The sequence below is a fragment of the Somniosus microcephalus genome, chromosome 22 (genome assembly GCF_052327205.1).
Source record: "Somniosus microcephalus isolate GS21.2 chromosome 22, FLI_Smic_1.0, whole genome shotgun sequence".
Taxonomy (NCBI): domain Eukaryota; kingdom Metazoa; phylum Chordata; class Chondrichthyes; order Squaliformes; family Somniosidae; genus Somniosus; species Somniosus microcephalus.
In genome coordinates this window covers 66550657-66573739 of record NC_141008.1, presented here as the reverse complement: position 1 = coordinate 66573739, position 23083 = coordinate 66550657, and the positions used below count along the sequence as shown (strand labels likewise).

Here is a 23083-nt window from a genome sequence, read left to right as displayed (position 1 = left end):
GATTCCCGACGGCTCCAAACCACGGCAAGTTAGCGAGGCGGGCCGTCGGGCTGAAGGGCTTGGAGGGGTCGAGATGTCCGGTGTTCAGGTGAGTGATGGGTGCATGAGTGCAGAGGTAAGTGTGTTTGGTGTGTTTAAAGTGTTTAAAGAAGTTTTACTTACCTTTACAGCCTTCCTTTCTTCAGGTCTCGGGAGTCCCTCATCTCACCGGCACAGAAAGCAGAATGGCCGCGATCTGTCAAAAATTGCAGCATTCAGCTTTTTGTTCTGGAGAGATCTCCAAATCATCCTGCGAGGAAGGAATTAACTTGGAGTACAGATTGTCAGTGTTTGACAGCTTCAAGCAGCTGTCAAACGCTGATATTTCATCTGTCAAAAGGTCTTGACAGATGAAATATCAATCTGTGACATCACCTGTTGCCGGGTGGCCCTTAATTGGCTTGCTGAGCCCGCTAGGCGGGCTCAACAAGGTCAATCAAGTCAAAATCGCATGGGTTGGCCACAACTCGATGGAGGCGGGACTACAACCCCGTTGTAGACCCACCTCCTTAATGAAAATCCAGCCCTGTGACTGCAACACTTAGTTCAGAACATTTCATATCGGGCCGTCATTTCCGATCCCTACGGGTGTGTACGGGCTGTGTACTCACACCTGTAGGGACCTCGCTAGTGCCGGTTTCAGGCACGCGAAGCGCATGCGCTGAAAACCGGCACTTCCGATCTGTCAAGAATGCTCTTGACCGATCCCCCGCCTACCCTGGAGAAGGGCCTCTGCGGGTGGAGAGTTTCGCTTTCTGGAGACCCTCCGCCCGCTGAGAACCTTTAAAAATCTTATGACTGGTAAAAGCAGGTGTAAGGGCTGCTTTTACCAGCATAAAAGTGGCATATAGACCTCCAAACAGTAAGGCGGAGGTTGGGGATGGCATTAAAAGGGAAATTAAAGAAGCGTGGAATAAGGGCACAGCAGTCATCATGGGTGACTTTAATCTACATATAGATTGGGCTAACCAAATTAGTAACAATACTGTGGAGGAGGAATTCCTGGAGTGTTTACGGGATGGTTTCCTGGACCAATATGTCGAGGAACCAACCAGAGATCAGGCCATCTTAGACTGGGTATTATGTAACGAGAAAGGATTAATTAGCAATCTTGTTGTGCGAGGCCCCTTGGGTTGGAGTGATCATAATATGATCGAATTCTTCATTAAGATGGAGAATGAAGTAGTTGACTCAGAGACTAGGGTCCTCAATTTAAATAAAGGAAACTACGATGGTCTGAGGAGCGAGTTGGGTAGGATTGATTGGGGAATGGCACTCAAAGGGTTGACGGTGGATAGGCAATGGCAAACATTCAAAGACCGAATGGATGAGCTACAGAATTTGTTCATCCTAGTTTGGCATAAAAATAAAACAAAAATGGTGACTCAACCGTGGCTAACAAGGGAAATTAGGGATAGCATAAGATCCAAGGAGAGGACATATAAATTGGCCAGAAAAAGCAATAATCCTGAGGTTTGGGAACAGTTTAGGATTCAACAAAGGAGGACAAAGGGATTAATTAAGAAAGGGAAAATAGAAGCTTGCTGGGAACATAAAAACTGACTGTAAAAGCTTTTATAGATATGTGAAGAGAAAAAGATTGGTGAAGTCAAGCGTAGGCCCCTTGCAGTCAGAATCAGGGGAATTTATAATGGGGATCAAAGAAATGGCAGACCAACTAAATACATATTTTGGTTCTGTCTTCACAAAGGAGGACACAAATAACCTCCCAGAGATGCCGGGGAACATAGGGTCTGATGAAAGGGTGGAACTGAAAGAAATGTAGGGAAATGGTGTTAGGAAAATTGATGGGACTGAAGGCCGATAAATCCCCAGGGCCTGATAATCTACATCCCAGGGTACTTAAGAAAGTGGCCCTAGAAATAGTAGATGCATTGCTGGTTGATGCGCCATCAATTACTCAAAAGACTGAAGTTGAGCGAGTAACAATCAGGCTTTTATTAACTAAAGAATGAAGGTCTTGTCTCGAGTGGTCGACCCGTCCAGAATACTAAGGGACTGGGAGGTAGTCACTTATATACCTGGAATAGTGGGAGGAGTCAGCCGAGGCATGTCCAGACCTGTACCTAGTGGAATACACATACAGACACAGACAGGTATGACAGTGGTTTACCACATTCACCCCTTGTTTAAAAATGAGTCCGGCGGGGTGAAGTGTATTTAAAAGTTCGTGTATTGGAGTCTCTCCGGAGGTCTTGTCTGCCGCTGTGATCGACGTGGCGACGGCAGGGGTGGTGGAGCTTCCGGCGTCGCGTCCCGTGTAGGCTGGGGCCCTGGAGTGTAGTCCTCATGGGTGACGGTCCAAGGCGAGCCGGCTGCTGGGGTTGGATATCGGGTCGTGGGGGGGGGTGGTAATGGGTAGTGGGTTACAGCGGTCCCCGAGGGTGCGAGGTCTCGTATGGAGACTGTGTCCTCCCGCCCGTCCGGGTACGCAATGTAAGCGTACTGGGGGTTGGCGTGGAGGAGGTCGACCCTCTCGACCAGGGGGTCCGTTTTATTGGCCCTCACGTGTCTTCTCAGTAGTACCGGCCCTGGGGACGTCAGCCATGGCGGTAACGATGTCCCCGATGTGGACTTCCTTGGGAAGACAAACATTTTCTCGTGAGGGGTGGCATTGGTGGCAGTGCAGAGAAGTGACCGAATCGAGTGGAGCGCATCGGGGAGCACCTCCTGCCAGCGGGAGGTCGGAAGGCCCCTAGACTTTAAGGCTAGTAGGGCAGCCTTCCAAACAGTTGCATTCTCTCTTTCCACCTGTCCGTTCCCCCGGGGGTTGTAACTGGTGGTCCTGCTTGTGGCTATACCCCTAGCGAGCAGGTACTGGCGGAGTTCGTCGCTCATAAACGATGAGCCCCGGTCGCTATGGATATAGCTGGGGAAACCGAACAGGGTGAAGAGGCTGTTCAGACATTTAATGACCGTGGCACTGGTCATGTCCGGGCAGGGGATAGCGAACGGGAACCGGGAGTACTCGTCAATGATGTTGAGGAAGTACACATTGCGGTCGGAGGAGGGGAGAGGCCCTTTAAAATCGACGCTCAGGCGTTCGAAAGGGCGAGTGGCTTTTATCAGGTGGGCTCTGTCTGGTCTATAAAAGTGCGGTTTGCACTCAGCGCAGACTTGGCAGTTCTTGGTCATGGTCCTGACCTCCTCAATGGAGTAAGGCAGGTTGCGGGCCTTGATGAAGTGGAAGAACCTGGTGACCCCCGGGTGGCAGAGGTCATTGTGGAGGGCCCTCAGCCTATCGATCTGCGCGCTGGCGCAGGTGCCACGCGATAGGGCATCTGGGGGTTCATTGAGCTTCCCAGGCCGGTACAAGATCTCGTAATTGTAGGTGGAAAGTTCGATTCTCCACCTCAAGATCTTGTCATTTTTGATTTTGCCCCTCTGCTTGTTGTTGAACATAAAAGCAACTGAACGCTGGTCAGTGAGCAGGGTAAATCGTTTTCCGGCCAGGTAGTGCCTCCAATGACGCACAGCCTCCACGATAGCCTGGGCCTCCTTCTCGACCGCGGAGTGTCTGGTCTCCGGGCCCTGGAGGGTTCGTGAGAAGAATGCCACAGGTCTCCCCGCCTGATTAAGGGTGGCGGCCAGAGCGAAGTCGGACGCATCGCTTTCCACCTGGAAGGGGATGGATTCGTCCACTGCGTGCATGGTGGCTTTGGCAATGTCTTCCTTGATACGGTGGAAGGCTAAGCGGGCCTCTGCCGTCACGGGAAAAGAGGTGGACTTGATCAGCGGACGGGCTTTGTCTGCATAGTAGGGGACCCACTGAGCGTAGTAGGAAAAAAACCCTAGGCACCTCTTCAGAGCTTTTAGGCAGTGGGGCAGTGGGAGTTCCATAAGGGGACGCATCCGGTCCGGGTCGGGACCGATGACCCCGTGTTCTACAACACAGCCAAGGATGGCGAGGCGGTCTGTGCGGAATATGCACTTCTCCTTGTTATATGTCAGGTTCAGGAGTTGGGCGGTGCGGAGGAATTTCTCGAGGTTTGCGTCATGGTCCTGCAAGTCATGGCCGCAGATGGTCACATTATCTAGGTAAGGGAAAGTGGCCTGCAGCTCGTTTTGATCGACCATCCGGTCCATCTCCCTTTGGAAGACGGAGACCCCGTTGGTAACGCCGAAGGGAACCCTAAGGAAGTGATAGAGGCGGCCGTTTGCCTCAAAAGCAGTATACTGGCGGTCTTCAGGGCTGATGGGGAGCTGGTGGTACGCTGATTTCAGGTCAATGGTCGAAAAGACGCGGTACTGCGCGATCTGGTTGACCATGTCAGCTATGCGGGGGAGTGGGTAGGCGTCCAGCAGGGTGTAGCGGTTTATTGTTTGGCTGTAGTCGATGACCAGGCGTTGTTTCTCGCCGGTCTTAACGACCACAACCTGGGCTCGCCAGGGGCTGGAGCTGCCCTCAATAATCCCCTCCTTCAGGAGCCGTTCCACTTCGGTTTTGATGAAAACCCTGTCCCCGGCACTGTATCGCCTGCTCTTTGTGGCGATGGGCTTACAGTCGGGGGTGAGGTTAGCAAACAGTGGGGGGGGTGGGACTCTGAGTGTGGAGAGGTTGCATCTAGTGCGCGGCGGGCAATTTGGAGGCTGCTGGCTGCGGACTGTGAGTGGGGGGAGGGGGCCACCGTACGCCATCGTAACGCTTTTGAGGTGGCACTGGAAATCCAACCCCAGTAGAACGGCAGCGCAGAGGTCGGGCAGGACCAGGAGTTTAAAATTATTGAACACAGTCCCGTCTACTACTAGTGTCACCACGCAGTAGCCGCCAATGTCCGCTGACTGGGACTCGGAGGCCATAGAAATCCGCTGGTGCGCAGGCAGGACTGGGAGAGAGCAACGCCGCACCGTGTCGGGGTGGATGAAGCTCTCTGTGCTCCCGGAGTCAAAAAGGCAGTTTATTGCATGGCCGTTTACCTTAACGTCCATTTTGGACCGAGCTAGCTGGTGCGGTCTCGTTTGGTCCAGCGTCACAGAGGCCAGCGTAGGGGTCGGTGTGTCGCTGCGAGTATCAGATGGGGGGGGGTTGGCGGTCTGCTGCGTCCCGGCTGGTGTCCAAGATGGCGGCGCCCATGATTCCCATGTGGCTGGAGTCGTCCAAGATGGCTGCTGCTGCGGTGGTTCGCACATGGCTGGGGAGGCCCAAGATGGCGGCTCGCACGGCCCACACGCGGCGCTGCTGGCGTTCGGGGTGGCTTTGGCCTTGCAGACGCTGGCGTAGTGTCCCTTTTTCCCGCAGCCCGAGCAGGTTGCATTCTTCGCCGGGCAGCGCGCTCTGGGGTGTTTGGCCTGGCCACAGAAGTAGCATTTCTGGCCTTGGGATACTGCTGTCTGGCTTTGGGACACTGCTGCGGTAGTTGGGCCGTTGTTGGGCTGTGGCTGGGGTGGCACGGTGCTATGGGGCTGTCCTACCGTGTCCCAGGTTGTCGTTCCCCGCGGCGTCCACGGTGCAGAGGAGTAGGCATCCATGCCCCGGAAGGCTGCGTCCAGCGTTAGTGCGATGTCGGAGGCTTTGTCGAGGGTGAGGTCACTCTGCTCCAGCAGTCGCTGTCTGGTGTAGTTGGACCTGTGGCCCGCTACGAAGGCATCCCGGATCAGTTCCTCCGTGTACTTAGTGGGCGTTACCGCCTTACACCCACAGGCCCGGCCAAGCACGGACAGTGCTTGGAGGTATTCCTCAGTCGATTCCCCAGGTTGTTGCTTGCGACTCCCCAGAAGGTGCCTGGCGTAAACTTCGTTCACAGGGCGCGTGTACTGGGTCTTGAGGAGCTGGAGGGCGGCTGTGTACGAGGTCGCGTCCCGGATGACTGAGTACGCTCGGTGGTTCACCTTGGAGATCAGGACAGACAGTTTGTCCGCATCCGTTTCGACCGCAGTGGAGGCAGTCAGGAATGTCTCGAAGCACGTGAGCCAGTGAGCAAACTTGGTGGAAGCGTCCGCTTCCCGACTGTCCAGGTCCAGGCATGCTGGTGTGAGGATCTTCTCCATTATAAAAAATTTAGTTAATAAAATTGATGCGCCATCAATTACTCAAAAGACTGAAGTTGAGCGAGTAACAATCAGGCTTTTATTAACTAAAGAATGAAGGTCTTGTCTCGAGTGGTCGACCCGTCCAGAATACTAAGGGACTGGGAGGTAGTCACTTATATACCTGGAATAGTGGGAGGAGTCAGCCGAGGCATGTCCAGACCTGTACCTAGTGGAATACACATACAGACACAGACAGGTATGACAGTGGTTTACCACACTGGTCATCTTCCAGAACTCGATAGATTCTGGAACAGTACCCATGGATTGGAGGGTAGCTAATGTTACCCCACTATTCAAAAAAGGTGGTAGAGAAAAAGCGGGGAATTATAGACCGGTAAGCCTGACATCGGTAGTGGGGAAAATGCTGGAGTCCATTATAAAAGATGTAATAGAGCACTTGGAAAGCAGTGACAGGATCGGACAAAGTCAACATGGATTTACAAAAGGTAAATCATGCTTGACTAATCTACTGGAATTTTTTGAGGATGTAACTGGTAAAATAGATAAGGGAGAACCAGTGGATGTGGTGTATTTGGACTTTCAGAAGGCTTTCGATAAGGTCCCGCATAAGAGATTAGCGTGCAAAATTAAGGCACATGGGATTGGGGGCAAGGTATTGACTTGGATAGAGAACTGGTTGGCGGACAGAAAGCAAAGAGTTGGAATAAACGGGTCGTTTTCCGAGTGGCAGGCAGTGACTAGTGGGGTACCGCAAGGATCGGTCCTAGGACCCCAGCTGTTCACAATATATATTAATGATCTGGACAAGGGAATTGGATGTAATATCTCCAAATTTGCAGACGACACAAAGCTGGGTGGGAGGGTATGCTGTGAGGAGGATGTCGTGAAACTCCAGCATGATTTGGACAGGTTGGGTGATTGGGCAGAAACATGGCAAATGCACTATAATGTGGATAAATGTGAGGTTATCCACTTTGGTGGCAAAAACAGGAAGGCAGATTATTATTTGAATGGCAATAGATTGGGAGAAGGGGAAGTGCAAAGAGACCTGGGTGTTCTTGTGCACCAGTCGCTGAAGGTAAGCATGCAGGTGCAGCAGGCGGTTAAGAAGGCAAATGGTATGTTGGCCTTTGTAGCAAGAGGGTTCGAGTACAGGAACAAGGATGTCTTGCTACAGTTGTACAGGGCCTTGGTGAGACTGCACCTTGAGTATTGTGTGCAGTTTTGGTCGCCTTATCTGAGGAAGGACGTTCTTGCCATGGAAGGAGTGCAGCGAAGATTCACCAGGCTGATACCTGGGATGGCAGGAATGACGTATGAGGAGAGATTGTGTCGATTGGGCTTATACTCACTGGAGTTTAGAAGATTGAGAGGGGATCTCATCGAAACCTATAAAATTCTGTCAGGCCTGGACAGACTAGATGCCGGAAGGATGTTTCTGATGGCTGGGGAGTCCAGAACCAGGGGTCATAGTCTAAGGATAAGGGGTAAGCCATTTAGGACTGAAATGAGGAGGAATTTCTTCACTCGGAGAGTGGTGAACCTGTGGAATTCTCTGCCACAGAGGGCGGTGGAGGCCAGTTCATTAAATATATTCAAGAAAGAGTTGGATATATTTCTTAAGGCTAAAGGGATCAAGGGATATGGGGAGAAAGCAGGGACAGGGTACTGAGTTTGGATGATCAGCCATGATCTCATTGAATGGCGGAGCAGGCTCGAAGGGCCGAATGGCCTACTCCTGCTCCTATCTTCTATGTTTCTATGTTAATAAGTAAAAAAAGAAAAAAAAATTTCACTCATTTTAGAATTTAAAAATACTTCTTAAAAAAGGTAAGTTTATTTTTAGCCCTGTAAAAAACAAATTATTTTTTCAAAAAATTACATTTTTGTTTAAAATATTTAATTTAATGTAATTTTAACTCATTTAAAAAATGTGATGGTTTAAAAAAAAAAAAAAAAAAATTATTTAATGCTTTAGTGTCTTTTTTCTGTGATCCCCATTCATACTTTTGACGGGTCTATCTGTCAAAAGTATGAAGGGGGATTCCCTTCTCCTATTGGCTGGCCTGGCCCACGTGATCCCAGGGACGCTTGCGAACCACCTGCGCCCCTGGGATAGAAACATAGAAACATAGAAGATAGGAGCAGGAGTAGGCCATTCGGCCCTTCGAGCCTGCTCCGCCATTCAACGAGATCATGGCTGATCATCCAAACCCTAGCACCCGGTCCCTACACCGACAGCCATCCCACCCAAGCCCTATCCCCGTAACCCCACGTATTTAATCCCCCCTAACACTAAGGGCCAATTTTTTTTTATCATGTGGGCCCTGCGCATTTCTGACTGTGGACAGGCCCAGGAGCGGAAGTGTCCGGACCTCGGGAGCCCTCCGGTAAGGGCGCAGATTTTTTCCAGATAGGAGGCATTCGCACGCAGGAAACCTCCTATCGGAAATTACGGGCCACTATTCCAAGTACACGCTGTCATGAATCTTATCATGACTCATGAAGTAACACTGGGCGGCCAGCTGGTGGCACCGTTCAAGGAGTATAAATACTCGGGCGTGGGCCCAGCTTGCTCAGGGTGTTTCTGTAACCAGGAACTAGTGATGTAACTAGAATCTCATGGTTTTGAAACAGTTGATTAAAGCCTTGTTTTAGACTCAAACCAAGTGCTCAGTAGTCTTTTTACATCACACGCCTAATTATAGCAGTGATTTTATATTTGCCTTCAGTATGTCTTGCATCAACTAAGTGGTATATAATATCCCACTTTTATACTACAGAAGTCCTTTCTAAGACAGTTCTGTAATATTTACTGAGTACCTGATCCTTTTGAATTCACCCTGTTTACTCTGTGGAAAGAATTCCACAAACATGATTGTGGCTTTAGTTTGATGGGCTTAGACTTTCCGCAGTTGCTAGCAGAAAATGCTTGGCACCCAGCAACAAAACAAACTGCAGCCTTGGTCTGGATGGGTGTGCTGAGAGAGAGAGAGGATTATACCCCACGGTGTCTAGTGCTGTCAAAGGCAGCTGGTCTATGTTTGCCAACAGCACCTGATGAGGTTGTTCTTTGCCCCCTCGGGTGGCATTAGCGCTGTCTCATTTACGTTACAGCATAGCCGCTAACTGCAATATAAATGGTGTATAACGGATTACGTAAACCAGCATCGTATTAAGATTCTAGTTACTGGGCACTTCACCCATTTTTATACTGAAAATTGGTTGAAACAACCAAAATGAATTGAGTTCTTGGTTCTTTCAGGTGTCGATCCTTGCCCCGTAGAGTGTGTACAGAATAAGGGATTTCCTGAGTTAGTTCTAAGACTAACCTTGTCTTCGGGTTCACAGGTCAAAGCACGAAACCAAACCTTAAATGATTTGGCCAGATTTGTTTAATGCCTGCGGCTATTTTATGGTAGGTCTCCCATGGTTTTGATCATGAGTAGTCTGGCACCTGGGTTACACGATTTAAAAAAATGTTTACCACAGCCTAACCCCATTAGCAGTTTGGCCATCAAAGTACAGTTAACCGACCGAAGCACTGTATCATATGCCTGGCATAAAGTAAGACTATGTCGCATCTTATTGATACTGATGGGCGCAATACTGAAAATGTTGGAAACACTCAGCAGATCAGGCAGCATCTGTGGAGCGAGAGAAAAGAGTTAATGTTTCAGAACTGATGAAAGATCATCGACCTGAAACGTTCACTCTGTGTCTCTCTCTATAGATGCTACCTGACCCACTGGGTGTTTCCAGCATTTTCTGTTGTTTCAGATTTCCAGCATCTGCAGTATTTTGCTTTTGTTTTTTTATTTGTAATACTATGTACTCGCCACCTTATCAAACTTGCTTAAAATGCAAGTAATTTTGTTCATCCCTCTCCAGACCTCTTAATCGTCTTGTTATTTGCATTATAATATGTGCTGAAGATGCGCGGTACTTTGTCAAGTCTCCAATGGCCAGAGCCTTGAGTAACTTGTCATTTGCTGTTGTCCAGGCTGATTTTTTTGCCTCCAATGAGGTGGGAATCAAGGAGCTTTGTAATGATCTCCTTCTAGCCTCAGTTGCAAGCATCAGTCCCCCTAAACACGGACAAACCTCATTGTAAACAACGCAGGGAATTTTTATTTAACGTCTTAAACTATATCAAACACTTGCCCGTTTTGTCCCCCTCCACTCGGAAAGTACATCTGTCCCGAGCAACTGGAACTCCCCGGCATCAAAGCCCCAAGTGAAATTTTCAGGTCAAGAAGGGCAGGCTTGTGGGTGGGAAAAACCTTCTTGCAGGCATTTCTAAATGATCAATAAAAGGGTACGTTAAGTAATTAAACACCCCCTGCCCGCCCATCAAAACCATGTAATACGTGTTTAGTCAGTGAATGTATAAGCCAATTAGCATCACTTTTTTGCTCTATATAGGGATTACATAGGATATACGGCATAGAAACAGGCCATTCGGCCCAACCAGTACATGCTGGTGTTTATGCTCCACTCGAGCCTCCTCTATTCCCTTCTCCCTCATATGCTTGTCCAGCTTCCCCTTAAATGCATCTATACTTTTAGGTACAATACTACAGACAAGGCTTTTAAGTGTATGGTTATAAAAACAGTGCTGTGTAGATTTTATAGCCTGTTACTAGGGTCGAGGGGTTACCTTTCTGAAGAGAGATGAGAAATTCGGGCTCTTTTTCACTGGGATTGATGAGAAAGTTGAAGGGTCTCCTGATCGAGGCGTTCCAAGATTATAAAGGGTTATGTTATGATAAATAGCGGAAGATTATTTATACTGGTCAATGAGATGATAACAAAAGAGCAGAATGTTTAGATAATCACAGAAGAACTAAAGGGGAGTTTGAATAAAATCTTTACACAGCAGGTGATTCAATCGTGGAGTGCTCTGCCACAAACCATTGTTGACACAGAGGCCATTAGTATTTATGAAAGGGAATTAAAAGGAATATTCAAAGACATTGGGAGTGCGCAAAACAGTGGGATTAGATTAGATGGCTCATGTGGAGAAAAACAGTGGTGTAGACTTAATGGGCCATGTAGCCTGTTTCCGTTCTGTAGTGTTCTATGTACACTTTCCATTTGGGTCAGTACCTTGTGACATCAAGTAAGAACCCGTGGTCATTTTCTTCCCCCACATCCCTTCCAGTGGGTGGGGGCAATTGGAGCTCTACTATTGCTGGTTGAGAACAGCTAACTCAACACAGTCTGGTGGTCAAACTTGGGACCTACCTGAAAATTTGGTTCAGCACCATATTAGACAGTATATTTACCCACTAGGCTGTGGGAGGCGGGAGCTAGCTAGAGGTAAAGAAAGAAAGACAGACTTGCATTTGTATAGCGCCTTTCACAACCACCAGACATCTCAAAGTGCTTTACAGCTAATGAAGTACTTGTGGAGTGAAGTCACTGTTGTGATGAGGGAAACACGGCAGCCAATTTGCTCACAGCAAGCTCCCACAAACAGCAATGTGATAATGACCAGATAATCTGTTTTTTGTTATGTTGATTGAGGATAAATATTGGCCAGGACACCAGGGATAACTCTTCTTCGAATAGTGCCCTGGGGTCTTTTACGTCCATCTGAGAGAGAGAGGGCAGACAGGTCCTCGGTTTAACGTCTCTTCTGAAAGACGGCACCTCCAACAGTGCAGCACTCCCTCAGCCCTGCACTGGAGCGTCAGCCTAGATTTTTGTGCTCAGGTCCCTGGAGTGGGACTTGAACCCACAACCTTCTGACTCCGAGGCGAGAGGTGCTACTCACTGAGCCACAGGTAGCACAATGTTCTGGCCAAGCTATTCCTCACAGCAGCTGCTTGTTGGCACAATGTGTTCCAAACTGCTCTTCCATTTGGGCCCAAAACCGCTAGATGCGACCGCTCTTGTGATTGTTATTGTTAGCCCGTGATTTGGATAAAGGATAATAACGAACAGCGCTGTGGGAGTACCTTCACCACACGGACTGCGGCGGCTCACCACCACCTTCTCAAGGGCAATTAGGGATGGGCAATAAATGCTGGCCTTGCCAGCGACACCCACATCCAACAAACGAATAAAAAAAACTCAAGTTAGTGAGCAAAGAGCACTGTACTCCAATTTCACCATCAAGGCTTTATAACCAGCTTGCATACTGGTAGATCAAAAAAATGGTGAGCACCAGATCCAACACTGACAACGGTTACCTGACTTTGTTGTCCAGACCCACAATGTTAGCTTACTCCCCAATTTGAATCTTCCACTGTCAATTATAGACAGTGAAAATAGACACCTGTCAATTACTAATTGAATCACTTGTTCGGATGGTCTCCATTGTGTTTTTACAGTTTCCTGATTTTTGTCACCAAGTGACAGCTCATCAGAATTTGTCATTGAGATTTTCACATTAGAAGCGATGTTCCCTGTAAGGCTGTGCGGCCGCATAGTGCACCGGGGTCCTGCTCAGTAGAAAAACCGCGCATGCGTGGTACTTTGAATGGGCCACGCATCCCGAAATTTTTGTTTTTACAAAAAGCATTGATTAGAAGTGCTCGGCAAACTTATTCGTCAGTATGGATTTAGCCCTTTTCTCTGTTATCGCAACATGGGCACTGCCCTGTGATCTCTTGTCTGTAATCCCAGTCACTGCAGTAGTTACCATGGTTGTGTTAATATTGGCACCTTTCAAGCAGAGCACATAGCTGTATTTTTGAGACTTTTAAAAACAAAATTCTTCATCAAGCATCATCATAATGTGTAACGCATATGACGGCATGCACTAAAAGAGTGAAGCTTGAATGATTTTGAGTTACTTGCACTTGATGCCGTGCCACATCCTTAAAATGCCACCAGCTTTTCTGTTGTTGTAAAATACTAGCGGATCGCCTGTGGCCGTATTCACAGCGATTCAGAGGATAAAATAAAGTGTGACATTGTGAGGTGTGATGACTAATATGTGATGCTTAGAGAATGTGTGTGCTTGCGTACAAGACTGTAATTTAGATATACTATTGGAATTTGTTGGTTGATTTTTTTTTTGCAAGCTTAGTATGGTTTTCTTGACCATAATATTTCATTTGATTCTACGCTACAGGGTAGCATTATATCCAATTATATATCGTTTGGTGGTTCACCAGTTATGATTAGACAATTTTGCTTTGTGACTATGAATCAGCAAAAGACCCTCGCTAACAATGTACCCATGTGAGTATATCAGTAAGGCAGTTTGGAATGAGGTGGGGGTTACCTAAGGGAAATCCAGTGCATTTGTGGGTCTCCTCAGTGATGCACTTGCAAATGCAGGGAGTGAAATCTGATAACTGTTTTGTTTCTGGGACACTGAACTGTTCACAGAGGGTGAACATGCTCACTATAATTACAGAGCACAAAAGACCTGTTGATTGGTTCTTCCTCCCTCTGCCAAACCGGAAGCGGTAATTAAAAAAAAAAATCGTTCATGGAATGTGAGTGTTGCTGGCAAGGCCAGCATTTATTGCCCATCCCTAATTGCCCTCAAGAAGGTGGTGGTGAGCCGCCGCCTTGAACCGCTGCAGTCCGTGAGGTGAAAGTACTCCCACCGTGCTGTTAAGGAGGATGTTCCAGGATTTTGACCCAGCGACGATGAAGGATTGGCGATATACTTTCAAGTCAGGATGGTGTGTGACTTGGAGGGGAACTTGGAGGTGGTGGTGTTCCCGTACGTCTGCTGCCATTGTCCTTCTAGGTGGCAGAGGTCACGGGTTTTTTTTTTATATAAGGAAATGGGAAAATAGATTGCTCTTTTTTACTTAAAATCAAGTTCCCCAATTCCAAGCTGTCTGGATAATAAACCATTTTTTGTTCTTGTCAGAGTGTGGGGCTCCCATTTATAAAAAAAATAAAAAAATGTTCTGTTCCACTTTTTTGATCTATCTGTAACACAAACTAACTGGACTGAGGAGGGTAGACGTATGACTCGTGCTCATCCCCCTGCCGTTAACACTTTGAAACTGGCCCCTAGGAGTTGAGCATTAGTGGTTTGAGGATGATTCTCCTTTTGAATCCCCCCCCGCCCCTCACCATGTGGAGGAGCTGGGTTGCCGATTGGTACCTCCCCATACCTGAAAAAAGGAATTCAACCTATAGATCATGGATGAAAATGCACCTGCCGACACTGTGATTAAAAGTCATTCTCAACTCTTTCCCCTCCACCACTCCACAAGACACTGGTTGATTGATTATTTATATTAACTTGGCTTACATAAAATCTTTTCAGGGCGATGTTGGATTTTCTCCTGCCTCAATGTGATACGGCTTCCAATGATGAAGAAGTTCAATATTGAAGAATTTGAGTTTAGTCAACCCTACATGTTCTTCTGGGATAAGGTACTATAAACATGCATCTATAAAATGTATCATTGCTTTTTGTGAAAGGTCTTAAAAAGGGGCAATATAATTTGGTTAAAGGTCTGAAGTATAACATTGTATATTGTATTGTTTACATGCCTGAATACCTTGAGAATCGGTATCCATTAAGATGTGATGTGAGATATCTTGAAGGGCTCTGATCTGTTGAGTGTTTGATTTTTGAAGTATCTGTTTAACCTTAAATCTTGCAAGCACCTTAGACAAAATAAGTAGAACAATGATCCAGACGATTGTAGCATAACTGACGTGATATTGAATTAAGATTGCAATTTACGTTAGATGTTGATTTTTATGGTATACATTTTATTTAAACTCCTGCATATAATTTGTAACTCTCCTAACCCATTCTAAAAGCTCTGTGGTGGTCAGTGAGAAGCATTTTTCTGTGGTTCTCTTGGGGCTTGAGTTACTTTTCATTGAATTATGCCTTTTGGAAATGTGTGTATTATATTAATGAAAATGCATTTATGACTGTTTTTCAATTTTTGTTTGGGGAGCAAGTTCCCTGCAAATATTCACACTCTTGCAGAACTCCTTTTAATACTCGCACACTTGGGAGAATCCCAGGCAAATATTCAGATATCTGTTCTAACTTCTGAGTGGTATCAGCTAACCAAAGAAAGACAGTGCAGCGATTGTGGAAGACATTTTTTAATTAGTATGCAGCAACAGAACGTATGAACATAAGAAATAGGAGCAGGAGTTGGCCATTCGGCAGCCCCTCGAGCCTGCCCCACCATTCAACATGTTCATGGCTGACCTTCCTCAACTCCACCTTCCTGCACTATCCCCATATCCCTTAATTCCCTTTGTTCCCAAAAATGTATCAACCTCTGTCTTGAATATACTCAACGACTGAGCATCCACAGCTCTCTGGGGTAGAGAATTCCAACGATTCACCACCCTCTGAGTGAAGACATTTTTTCTCATCCCTGTCCTAAATGGCCGACCCTTTATTCTGTAACTGTGACCCCTGGTTCTAGAGTCCCCAGCCAGGGGAAACATTTCCCCAGCATTAACCCTGTTAAGCCCCTTAAGAATTTTATATGTTTCAATTAGATCACCTCTCATTCTTCTAAACTCTCAGGAATATAGGCCTCGTCTACTCCATCTCTTCTCATAGGGCAATCCCCTCATCCCAGGAACCAGTCTGGTGAACCTTCGCTGCACTCCCTCCAAGGCAAGTATGTCTTTCCTTAGGTAAGGAGCCCAGAACTGTACGCAGTACTCCAGGTGTGGCCTCACCAATGCCCTGTATAACTGTACTAAGACTTATTTACTCTTATACTCTAATCCCTTTGTAACAAAAGCGAACATACCATTTGCTTTCCTAATTGCTTGCTGTACCTGCATGTTAACTTTCTGTGATTTACGTACAAGGACACCCAGGCCCCTCTGAGTGCAAACATTTCCCAGTCTCTCACCATTCAAAAAATATTCTGCTTTTTTGTTTTTCCTACCAAAGTGGATAACTTCACACTTCCCCACATTGGGCAAGAACATGGCAAATGGAATACATTCAGTCAACCTGTCTAGATCTCCCTGCAGTCTCTTTGCATCCTCCTGAAAGCTTACTTTCCCACCTAACTTTGTATCATCACCAAACTTGGATATGTTACACTCAGTCCCTTCATCTAAGTCATTAATATAGATTGCAAATAGCTGAGGCCCAAGCACTGATCCTTGCGGTACCCCGCTAGTTACAGCCTGCCAACCTGGAAAAGTCCCATTTATTCCTACTCTGCTTTCTGTCCGTTAACCATAAGTAACGTACAAGTAAGTCAAACAAGTACAGAATGTTCAGGGAATGCTTGAGACGCAGTGCCCTTAGTGATGTTCTTGGCTGGTATGAAAACCTGTGACGTTGCGGCATCACACTATTTTTGAACAATATTTTCCCTTTTTTAGATTGAACGTTGCTACTACTACTTGGATGCATTCATTGAGGTTGCTCAGAGAACGGGCAATGAAGAAGAACCCTTTGATGGTAGACTTTCACAGTTTCTGCTCGCAAACCCCACAAATGATGGAGGCCAGTGGGATATGCTTGTCAACCTCATTGGTAAGACCAATATTTTTGTTTTAATATTGTGAAATAATTATTATCCAGTAATGGGCCAGAATTTGCTGTAGCAGGGCAATGAGTGGCGTCCGCAGTTAGTCGGACTTGCTCGTTTAATCGTGATGATATTTTGCGCCGCAAGTTGCTGAAAGCGCGAGCTGATAACGGCACAGTGAGGGCAACGGGGCTTCTGGAACCTGAGTGAACAGGACAAGCAACTGGGTATCTTCTCAACCAATCCGATTGAAGGATTGTGATGTTGTGAAGTTAACAGCGTAAGGACTGTGATGGAAGTATAAATTAGAGAGGGTGAATTCAATGTCAAAGCAGGTACAGAAAGAGAAATAATGAGAGGGAAAGAAAGATTGGATTAAGAGAGGTAAAAGAGACGGAAAGGAAAAATTAAAAAAAAAAAAATATATATTTAAAAAAAAATCTCCAACAACAATTAAAATCTGAAGGAATGAGACTCCACACTTGTAATAGTTAATTTTCAATGCCAGAAAGGTTGATTGGCAGTAACTAACACTTATATATCATTAAAAGGGCACTTAGATTTGAAATGACCAGATTTAACTTTCTGTGGCGAGTTTAGTTCATATCTACCGTGCAAATACAGCAACTTCACGCCATTTCAGTGAATTTTAAGAGTGAGCCAGACAGTGAGATGTCGTTTTCGCAAAGCTAACAGTGGAACGGCTCACCTCCGACAGCAACTTTTGGATTTCCGTGTTTAATCACGCATCTGCCCCCCTGCTTGAAGATTACGCACAAATGCCACGGCATGTCGAGCGCCATTAGCCTCGTTGTTATTTTGACAGCAAATCCTGGCCTGTTATGTTTCCTTTGTAGAGCAAATAGTAAAAGGGCAGGAATATTCTTGCACACATGTTTTTTGTATTTCCATTCCACTGACCCCACCTCCACCGCCTCTTCATTCCTCTCTTTGCCAAAGCTTTCATATGCAGTCTGGGTTAAGCATTGGACTTGGATTTATAAAACACTAGCTGGGGGAGCCCGGCTTTGCCAGGGCTGTTTTGGGGCGGGCGGTTTAAATCGAGTGCCAGGCTTTGGGGCCCTGTCTGTGTCCCTTTGTGAATGTGCTGCCGGGCAACATTTCTACCTTTTTAATACCTTGAAAGTGAAAGTACTTATAAAACGTTTTTGGTAAATCTTATGTTATTTTTAAAAGAGAAACTAACTTTTTCAAAGCTGGATAAGGAGAGTAGTTTGAGCTGCAAGCAGTGAAAGAATGGCTGGCAGATCCCTGAGATGAAAACGATTAGTCCCGCCCACACACACACACTTAATACCTTGAAAGATGAAAGTGAAAGTACTTATAAAACATTTTTGGTAAATCTTATGTTATTTTTAAAAGAGATACTAACTTTCAAAGTAGTTTGAGCTGGAAGCTGAAGTCATGGCAGCACTGAAACAATGGCTGCCAGATCCCCGAGATGAAAACGATTAGTCCCGCCCACACACACACACCGATTGGCCAACCATCAGGGGACTGTACTGTAGGATTGGTCAATCGTGACGGCACAGGATTGGTCGAACCTTGGCGTCAGTCAATCAATGCTAGCAGATAATGAGTTTAATTTTGAAGGTTTTTTGCATAAGGCGCGAACAATTTTCGTCCGACCGAAAAGTAAATACGCTTACCAGCGTCCTGGAAGCGTAAGCTTTCTTCGGAGGTAACGCGCGCGTAGGTACGCTCTAACTTTCGAGCGCATAGCCGGACAGACGCACGTGAGGACAGACAGACAGACAGAAGGACAGACAGACAGAAGTATCCGTTTATATATATATATAGATAAAGGTGGCTGACATATCACAAGCATGGGTCCTGTCACCATGCGGAAAGCAAATGTCTGTTGTACAGCTGATGGGGAAACATTGAAGCTTGCCCTGAAGGAGGCTGGGTATGAAACCGCAAGTTCATGTATTGAAAGGTCAGGGCTTCACCGGATTGGGTTGCAGGAAGGCAAATGGTTGCTGCTGGAGCTCTATACCTCCAACTGGTGAAGCTCTGTTTGATCAGGTAATGATATGTGCCCATACTGTGGCAATGCACTTGCCCATTTTAGAGTTTTGCTGTTCACTGTACCGCTCCTCGGTATCTGCTTTTCATCTAGTGAGGGCTCAATCCTAGGCTTGTCAGCTGTCTAATAACCATCCTCCTGGTAGTAGTCGGGGTGGGGGAGGGGGTGGGGGAGGGGGTGGTCTCTTTTGGACTCCCAAGATGAAGCACCTGGTGAGATGCCACAGTTGAACAGCCGGCCAAATCTGTCAAAGTTCACACCTGAAAAATGGCCACTTGGGTTGCTCGCTGAAGGATGCCTGACCCCTATGGAATTGTACTCCAGCAAAGTCAACAGCTTCATGGTGAGGAGAAAATTAGTGACAAGGGGAAAAAAAAAACAGTATTTTAATTTCATATAAGAACAAGAGAAAGTACAAGATAAACTCTTGAGTTATTCAGTGTTTTAGAAAATGTCACCTGTGAGCTTGGATTGAGAAGTCAAATGTCGAAGTATCCATGACCATAGACAGGTGATTGGATGAAAAACATTCATGTACAATGCAATCTTCTGAAGAGAGAGATTCTGGGCAGCACAGTGGGTTGGAAGACTGCCCTTTTAGCCTTGATGCCTGTCAGGACACGGCCGAGAGCTGTGGAACTGAAGCTGCCTCTCCACTGGCCTGGGAAGTTCTACTTTAAATGGGGTTGAGCAAAACACAACCCAGTTTTTACTGGGTAGAGCTGAAAACTCCTACAGTGTGATGCCACTGGACAGTCTGAATCAGAAAGGATGGTTCGCGCAGGAGGTAGAATCATTCACAGTGCTGCAGGAAGGGGCACTGCTCTGAAATAAAGGGGTGCGAGAGAGAAGAGGGAGGATTCCTTTAAATCTACCCTGTGCTATTGGGAGTGTTTGCTGCAGACACCAAGTGCACCAAATGGAAAAGTGTTCCATTTACCAGTTTTTAAAAAATTCTCAAAGCAAATATAAATTTTAAATGATCAATTAAGTAAGAGACCTCAATTTTTGAGCTTCACTGAATAAAAGGTGAAAACAAAACTGATAATATAAGGAAGCCCTGTTTTTAAAAAAAAAATAAAAAAATTTCAGGACGGAAAAAAAAATCTCTTCTTTTTCTCTGCCTTGTAGAAAAATACGGAATTATGCCTAAGAAATGCTTTCCTGAATCTCATAGTTCAGAAGCCAGCAAAGCCATGAATGATGTTCTGAATCACAAGGTATGAATAAGTTAAAATGACTGCTGAAATGCAGCCATTTTGGTTTTCCTGCATGTTTCCTACAAATTGTATTCCAAACTGAAGTCTTGGGAAATAGTACCAGTGTCGGCCCAAAACAGGCCCAGGTGGCCTGTGACATGAATCAGTCATTCATGAAAGAAAGACTTATGAAATAATACTGAGCGGCCTATGGGTGGCGCTGTCCAGGGAGAGTATAAATACTCGGGCACGGGCCCAGCTTGCGCAGGACATTCTTAACAGGAACTAGTGAAGGACACAACTAGACCTCCATGTTGTAAAACAGTTGATTAAAGCTTTGTTTAATGCTTAGACCAAGTGCCGAGTAGTTTTCTTACGTCAGCCTGTGACCAAGATCATTAGAAAACCATTGGAAAATTTCATCCAGTCTATTTACAATCAGAAAACTTTAGTCCATCACATTGCAACGAATCTTGGTCTTCACACAGTGAGGATATTTGGAGGATGGTGTATTTAGAGCCTAGGGAAACGAGAAAAGAGGAAAAAAAGCATCCGGGATCCTGGGCTTCATAAATAGAGGCATAGAGTACAAAAGCAAGGAAGTCACGATGAACCTTTAAAAAAACACTGGTCCGACCTCAACTGGAGTATTGTGTCCAATTCTGGGCACCGCATTTCAGGAAGGATGTAAAGGCCTTAGAGAGGGTGCAGAAAAGATTTACAGGAATGGTTCCAGGGATGAGGGACTTCAATTATGTGGATAGACTGGAGAAGCTGGAGTTGTTCACCTTAGAGCAGAGAAGATTGAGAGGAGATTTGATAGAGGTGTTCAAAATCATGAGGGGTCTAGGCAGAGTAGAGAGAAACTGTTCCCATTGGCGGAAGGGTCAAGAACCAGAGGACACAGATTTAAGGTGATTGGCTGAAGAACCAAAGGCAACGTGAGGAAACACTTTTTTATGCAGCGAGTGGTTAGGATCTGCAATTCACTGCCTGAGAGGGTGGTGGAGGCAGATTCAATCGTGGCTTTCAAAAGGGAATTGGATAAGCACCTGAAGGAAAAGAAATTGCAGGGCTACGGGGAAAGGGCGGGGGAGTGGGACTAGCTGAAATGTTCTTAGAGAGCCGGCACGGGCTCGACGGGCCGAATGGCCTCCTTCTGTGCTGTAACCATTCTATGATTCTATAAGAAGCAATGATCATATCTCTTCAAATGGAAGAGACCAGAAAGATGACGAGGGGAGGGAGGAGGTGGGATGAGAAGAGAGGTTGCATTTTAAAGCTAGATTGACCATTAGTTGATCAGCTTTATCTTGTTTCCTGTCCAGAAGTGCAAGAGGTGCTTGAAAAGCCCACTCTGATGGGATCAATATTCAAATATTCGTCAGACTTGGGCTTTATAGAGATTCAAAAGCAAGTGTTTGTTACAAAGCAGTTTGAGAAATTTACAGTTTAAGAAGTAACTGAAATGGAGCAGTACAAATGCGCACCAAGGGATAGGGATCAAGTAGAATTGAGGTACAGATCAGCCATGATCTAATTGAATGGCGGAGCAGGCTCGAGGGGCTGAATGGCCTACCTCTGCTCCTAATGTTCTTAAATGGACATCGGAAGAAAGCAGAGATCAAATCTGAATGATTTAGTTTGTTTGCTCTTTGTGTTAACTATTGAAATGGCATCATTTTTCTTTCCTTTCTGATGGCTAGATGCGAGAATACTGTTGGCGTCTAAGAAAGCTGGTCAAAAAGGGGTCGTCTGAGGAGGAACTCTTGGCTGAAAAGGATAATATGATTGAGGAGGTGAGCTTTTTGTTAATAAATGTTGGTAATTCAATATATTTTAGAATTTGCAGTGAATTTAGAGCCCTGTATCCAAGAGCCCAGCATTACAATTAATGTGGCCTTGCTGCTTTAGGCCTGACCTGCAGCAAGCAACATTGCACACCATCCAACGTGCTCGATGCTCTACGGACTGCAGCGGTTCAAGAAGGCGGCTCACCACCACCTTCCCGAGGGCAATTGGGGATGGGCAATAAATGCCGGCCTTGCCAGCGACACCCACGTTCCCGTGAAATAATTTTTAAAAAAAATGACATTCCCCAGCTGAAGGCTCTGTTGTCCACTGCATGCTCCAATTCTGCCACTCCCACAATCCCACCAGTCTCCTTCTCCAGAACTTAATGTCGCGAGAGAGAGAGAGTCAGTTACTTACTAATGGTGGCAGAGCTTACCCATACTGCTAAGTGATTGTGAAACTGCTCTCTAATTTATTAGGACTACTGCGCCACTCGAGATGTACATGAGTAAACTGTATCTAAACATCACATATCCTCAACTACCTATGATATACCTATCTCTTATTTCTGTACCTCTTTAACTGTGCATTTCATCATCTCAATAAAGCACAATAGTAGGTGCATGTCAGTGGGCTGTCAGGTGTTGATTATCTAGCATCTGCAGTTGTCTCTTCTAGCTTTACTTGGGTAATACATGTGGCACTCAATGTAAAATTATGACTTCTTTTCGTGCACACTATAAATGAATAGCTATTTTTCCTAAGAGCATGGGTAAGCATCACCTTTTATCCTAATGTACTGTAGCTCTCCAGTTCATGCCCTGTAACCTACCTTCTGCCCAGTCCTGCTCAGACTTTCCCTTGCTGGCTGTCTTCAGAGAAACTTGAAGGGAATCCGCTGTTTCTTTCTCCAGGACTGTACAATACAATAGTACAATTTGTGTTGTTGTTTGCACTTTTTTTTACCCTGGTCTGTTGTGTGCCCAGTTTGTTGTGTGCAAGTTGGCTGGATTGTGTATCGAACCATGTGAGTAATAAGCAGAAACCTCGGGGGTGAAATTGGATAGCGCTGGCCTCCTGATACAAACTGGGTGTTGGACACGATCCATGCATCGGAGCGGGTAGGCCCGAGGCACATTCAGTACTGGGTATCAAAGTACACTTCCCCCATTTGCTCCCATTTGGGGGGGAAAAAAATCCAATCCACCCTAACAAATGACTTGATGTAGAGAGTTTATAAAACATTCTCACCGTAATATCTCTTTCATCTGATTCCAAAGGTAGATCCAGAGTAATGCTTACTCACTTATTCACATTGGAGCCATTTGATAAACAGAAACTTAATTGTGCTTGACCTAATATGGAATTTTCTGGTACATTCCTGACTGCAATAAGTACAATAATGCTCTGAAGTCAGAACCATTCTTACTTTTCCCTATCAGGACTCCTGGGTCAATATAGTCATATATTAACAGTTTCAGGTAGAAGACCGTGGGTCCATCTAGCCCACCTATCCACAGTATTCCCTCGGTGCG

The 23083-nt window shown here is 46.0% G+C and overlaps 1 protein-coding gene across 2 annotated transcripts in view; it reads left to right on the top strand.

Moving 5' to 3' along the window:
* The window catches only part of blmh (bleomycin hydrolase), a 128117-nt gene that overhangs the window by 5950 nt on the left and 99084 nt on the right, over positions 1 to 23083 (top strand). The window contains exons 1-5 of one of the 2 annotated variants that reach the window (XM_085964985.1): positions 14303 to 14406; positions 15536 to 15628; positions 16357 to 16510; positions 19687 to 19775; positions 21461 to 21553. In XM_085964985.1, coding sequence (XP_085821111.1) covers positions 16492 to 16510; positions 19687 to 19775; positions 21461 to 21553 — 201 coding nt within the window. In that variant the 5' untranslated portion in view covers positions 14303 to 14406; positions 15536 to 15628; positions 16357 to 16491. Of the gene's footprint in view, positions 1 to 14296; positions 14407 to 15535; positions 15629 to 16356; positions 16511 to 19686; positions 19776 to 21460; positions 21554 to 23083 lie in introns of those variants that run through there. The other variant, XM_085964984.1, reaches the window with a different exon arrangement.